General features: G+C 38.6%; 1 gene segment (V, D, J or C); it reads right to left on the minus strand.

The window, feature by feature from the left end:
- LOC126494628 (immunoglobulin lambda variable 4-69-like) overlaps nucleotides 1-1,942 on the minus strand; it is a 442,151-nt gene extending 440,209 nt beyond the window's left edge. The window contains 2 exon segments of the V gene segment in view: nucleotides 1,448-1,754; nucleotides 1,865-1,942. Of these exon segments, the coding sequence occupies nucleotides 1,448-1,754; nucleotides 1,865-1,907 (350 nt within the window).
- Between the last annotated feature and the right edge of the window lie 3,542 nt (nucleotides 1,943-5,484).

A 5,484-nucleotide genomic window follows, 5' to 3' on the forward strand; every position in this document is an offset into this window, starting at 1 on the left:
TTGGGGGTAGGGTGGGATGGGGGTAAGGGGAGATGGGGAGAGAAAAGTGAGAAGGGGAGGTTGGGGGGAACTTGGGAAGCAGGATGATTGGGATAAAGGAAGGGTGGATAGGGGAGCAGGGAAGCACATATCGTAATTAAGGGAGCCTCTTAGGGTTGGCAAGAGACTTGGAACTAGATGGGCTCCCAGGTGCCCAGGGCGATGTCCCCAGTTAATTCCTGGGGCAGCTGAGGACAGGGAACCTGAAATGACCCTATTTTATAGCCATACTGATGAATATCTTGCATATCACCATAGAACCTTCATCTGGAGATGGATGGAGATAGAGACAGAGACCCACACTGGAGCACCGGACTGAGCTCCCATTGTCCCAAGGAGGAGCAGAAGAAGGGAGAATATGAGCAAAGAATTCAGGACCACAAGAGGTGCACCCACCCATGGAGACAGTGGGGCTGATCTATTGGGAGCTCACCAAGGACAGCTGGACTGGGACTGAAAAAGCATGGGATAAAACCAGACTCTCTGAATATGGCGGACAATGAGGGTTGCTGAGAAGCCAAAGACAATGGCACTGGCTTCTACTACTTCATGTTCTGGCTTTGTGGGAGCCTAGCCAGTTTGGATGTTCACCTTCCTAGACCAGGATGGCGGGGGGAGGACTTTGGTCTTTCCACAGGGCAGGGAACCCTGACTCTCTTTGGACTGGAGAGGGAGGGGGAGAAGAGTGGGAGGAGGGGGAGGGAAAATGGAGACGGGGAGGGAAATGGGAGGCGGGGAGGCGGCGGAAATTTTTTTTCAATAAAAAAATTATAAAAAAAGAATTTTGCAGAGACTAAACAATATAGTGGATAATTCTATTCTTCCTTTAAAAAATCTGGGAAGGCTTACTAAGTAAAGAGGAGTGTCAGAAGCAATAAGGAAAGTTTGTGAACATTTGAGGATGATGCTCAGCCATTGTGGCTGTTTCTAATATTTTTTTTAATGTGTCTAGGGGCCCTACCACACTACTTCATAAATGTCTTTACATTGTACTTCTTAGCGATTTGGAGTTAAAAGACAGGGCATGAGAGAATAAAGTATTTTTACAATGAATATATATTTCTGTGAACTTTGCTGAGTAACAGTGAGAACTTTAAACTCAATTCTTTAACTTTATAGAAGAATGTTCACACCTACTCAGCTCTGTACACATAACATTTGATTTTACATAGTCATTAATTTTACACAGGAGTAAACTCAATATAATCCTTGCTTTTCTTCTTCATCCTGAGGTGCTCAGAAGCTAGAACTATGATCTATCCCCTTGAATAATAAGAAGAAAATATACAAAGAGTGTGATAAGTAAGAACTTTAGATGGTTATTTTCAAAACCATAGGCTAGTCTTGGTAGCAAAAGTGGAAAATAGTTCTTGTCCTGCTTCCTCATTTATACGGGTCACTGTGTACAACACTGTTACGATATGTAGCACAGAAATAGTCTGCTTCATCCTCAGGCTGAATGTTGGAGATGCTTAAGTAACGCTGAGCTCCAGAACTGGAGCCAGAGAAGCGATCAGGGATCCCATCTCCCTTTCCATGGTTTCCACTACTGTAAACATACATCAGATACTTAGGGGCCTTGTCTGGCTGTTGCTGGTACCAATAAATGGTGTTGGTGCTGTAGTCACTACTCAAGGTGCAGGTGAGTTTGACTGAGGCTCCCAGGGAGGCTGAGGCTGTGGGTGACTGAGTCAGCAAAGGTTGGGAGAAAGACCCTGTAAAAGAGAAACAGATTATCTCCTCGGGTGAGAGAAGAGAGGAAAATATACCTTGTTGTCAGTTTGTTTCCCTGAACTGGCATCGGGGTCTAGATGACTCTCCTCACCTGTGCAGTGAAGGAGGAGGAAGTAGAGAGGAATCCAGGCCATGGTGCAGACACCAGTGAATTCTGCTGATACAGACATGGTATGGGTCTCTCTTATGCTTCAACATTTTTCAGAGATCTGACAGGGCCCTTCTTGCAAATATGCAAATTTTCTTGGTCAAGAAAATTCTTTCTTAGGTGTTTGTGCCATCAAAAGTCTGGGTGTCTCTTCCTTCCTGAGGTCACCTAAGAGATCAGATTAGCCAGCTAGAGTCTCCAGATCCTTCAGTGAAACCTGTGGAACCCTTTGTTCAGGTTTAGGTCTGTCGTGTTTGTCACCACCATACTTTCTTAAGGCTTTGACTACTAAGCACTTTCAGATCAAGTTCAGGAGTTACCTTCCCTGAGGCTGACTTTTACATCTTCTCTTTAGTTTTATCTCCAGTGGAAACACTATGTAGATCAGTGTTCATAAACTATGGGTTATGAACACCACAGGACAGAGGACACATATCAACTATCCTGTTGATTAACTATTACATTATGATATTTAACAGTAGAAAAATTACACTTATGAAATAGCAATGAATAATTGTTTGGGTGACAACACAAAGAAGAAACTATATTAAGGCCTCCAAGTATTAGAAAATTCGAGAACCAAAGTTGTAGATATTAATTTATAAGAATCTCTCTATTCACAGCCTTTCCTACTTATGATGATGGCAGAGAAATTTACTCCATGAGCCTCTACTCAGAATGCTCAAGAATCCAGACATAATCTCTTTGCTTGATTCCTTAGCAGACTGACCCATAGAGACACACTGATGAATATTAGTGCTTAGGATGATAAATATTATACTGCATGACACTTTTGATGCATTATAAATTAATAAGTAAAAATCTCATGGAAATACAAAACAAAATTATAAAGAAAAAGGTCGGAGAAAGAACAAAATGGGCCAGTGCTTGTCCTTAAGTAAGGATTAGAGAGTATTGATAAAGAATGATGGTTTCTAAAGCACACATGCTACTAATTATCTAATATCACACCTACTACTTATCTAATATCACAATACTATATTTAACTGGCAGGGCTTTAGGGGCATGGATGGTCAGAAAAGGGAGTTGCTCTAAATTGAGGAAAGAATGAATGAATCAGGAATGAAAGAAATAACAGGGGCAATTAGGGAAAAGCAAGAGGAATGTCAGGACCATGTGGGTTTGTTCAGGTATGATTTAACTCATACATGCTTAAAGTGACTATGTACCTTAGTTGTCTCTGTCCAACACATCCACCAGGCTCAGGGAATATGCAGGAGAAGAGGTGGGTGCATAGAGTTTAAGAGCCAGATATGATGGTTGACTCCAAGGAGACAGCATCTTCTAGACACAACAGGACTGATTCACATGTGAAGTCATAGAAATGATGAAAACAAGCATGTAAGATCAGCACAGGTTCAAATCAAACAAAATGCCAGAACCAAAAAAAAAAAAAACAGAAGTAAACAAATAGTAACAACCTTAGCCTGAATTTTTTTTTTTTTTTTTTTTTTTTTTTTTTTTTTTTTTTTTTTTTTTTTTTTTTTTTTTTTTTNNNATGTTATTTTTGTTTTTTTTTTTTTTTTTTTTTTTTTTTTTTTTTTTTTTTTTTTTTTTTTTTGGTTTTTCGAGACAGGGTTTCTCTGTGGCTTTGGAGCCTGTCCTGGAACTAGCTCTTGTAGACCAGGCTGGTTATTTCTAACACATAACTTGGAAAAGGGAAAGTCAGTTATCTCCAATGAAGTGTCGCTGAAATATCAAACACACTCCAGGGCAGGCCTCATAGTCAGGGGTAGTTAATCAAAATTAAAGAGACTCTATGGTGTGTGTGTGTGTGTGTGTGGGTGTGGGTGTGGGTGGGTGTGTGTGGGTATGTGTGTGTGGGTGTGGGTGTGTGCAGTTTTTAATTTGTTTTATTTTGTCTGATTGCCCATTTTACTTCATCCATTCTTTATGTTTGTTTTTCGTATTGTTGTTGTTGCTTTGTTTTTTGGTGATTTTTCTGTTTTGTTTTGTTTGTTATGTTTTGCTTGAAAGAGAAAGAGCATGAAGTTAGATGGGTAAAGAGATGGAAGGAACTGGGAATAGTGGGGGAAGGGAAACAATATGATCAAATATGTTGTTTGAAAAATTTAAAAAGTAAAATAATCTGAAAATAAAATAGTAATAGACAAAAACAAAATAAAAAAAGAAATATAAAAAAGAAACAAAAGAGAGAGAGAATGAAAGGAGGTAGGAAAGGAGATAAGGAAGGAGAAAGGGATAAAGGAAGGAAAAAATAAAAAAGCTAGGGTTCTGTTATCTCTTGTTGAATATTTGCACAGAACTATGTACATTGTATCCTACTTAGAACTTTTGAAACAGCAAGATGCTTGAATATGTGAGACCACTTCTCAAGCCTCACAACGGAAGCTGATTCCTGAAATTACCATTGTGAAAGGAATGAGTCACCTTACAAAAGTTATTTTATATATGTGGTCTTTACACACACACATACACACACATTAAATTGTTAAATAAATAAATTATTTTTAAATCTTTCGATGCTTTAATGACTATTTTGCTACTCTTTTCTGCCTGCCTGTGGTTTTGATTTTATATTAGGCACTTCCTTGGTATTATTACATTCAAATATTGATGTGAGCTACTTGGGAAGGAGGACTCCACAAGTGAAGGACGCTAGACCCCATTTCAGAAACACAGATGCACAATACATGTGCATCTTGAGTTTTAGAAAGTACTGACTAACACAGGCAACAAACTATAGGTTCAGGTTACAAACTTTTCCTTTTTCTTCTATGTATTATTTCTTGCCATCATGAATAACAAAATAATTTCCTGATTTGAAGTCTGTGCATTATATGACAGGATTAGCTTGCTTAAGGTTTCCCAATGAAAATGACAGGCATGTCCTTCAGTGTCATGTAGTTCACAAAATGTTCAAAATTGAGTTTCTAATAACAAGGTAATACTTGTGTGATCTCACTCTCATAGGTGGATGCCATTGAAGAAAAGGCATCTTCTAGAAGCTGCTCTACTGTGTCTTTATTACAGTACTAAAATATTGAAAGAAGCGACATACATTTATGATTTAAGACTGAAAATTAATTAATATTAGAATTTAGTTGCAATCATAAATCAAGAAATATGAGTCAATTTGTCAATATCTGTAGGGAAAATGGGAGCGAAGATTAGAGAAATGTGCACAAATTAAGAAATACTTCACAAATTATTATCTAGTTTGATATTTCCTTGAGATGGCAGCAACAGCATAACAACCTATAAAGAGAAGTGACTTGTATTATCACATACTGATTTTTGGAGTAGAGATTTGCAAATGGACAAAATGAGCTAAGCACCCTATGGCACCTCTTCCTTCCCTCCTTGTCGCTGTTGTTTGTGAACAATCTTAGGTTATCATTGGTCAGCAGCTACAAATCCTTATATGCTCATCCATCTTCATGTCAATCCAACACTACCTCCATTTGTTCTCAGAGCCATCCTATGAAGACCTAGAGGATTCATCATGCTTCTCCATGAGTTCTTCTGACTTAACACATCTGCAATAGTACTCACAATCTTAGGATGTGATTATACACAGT

Source organism: Alexandromys fortis, unplaced genomic scaffold, assembly GCF_014885135.2.
Source record: "Alexandromys fortis isolate MF-2015 unplaced genomic scaffold, M_Fortis_MF-2015_v1.1 scaffold_334, whole genome shotgun sequence".
Taxonomy (NCBI): domain Eukaryota; kingdom Metazoa; phylum Chordata; class Mammalia; order Rodentia; family Cricetidae; genus Alexandromys; species Alexandromys fortis.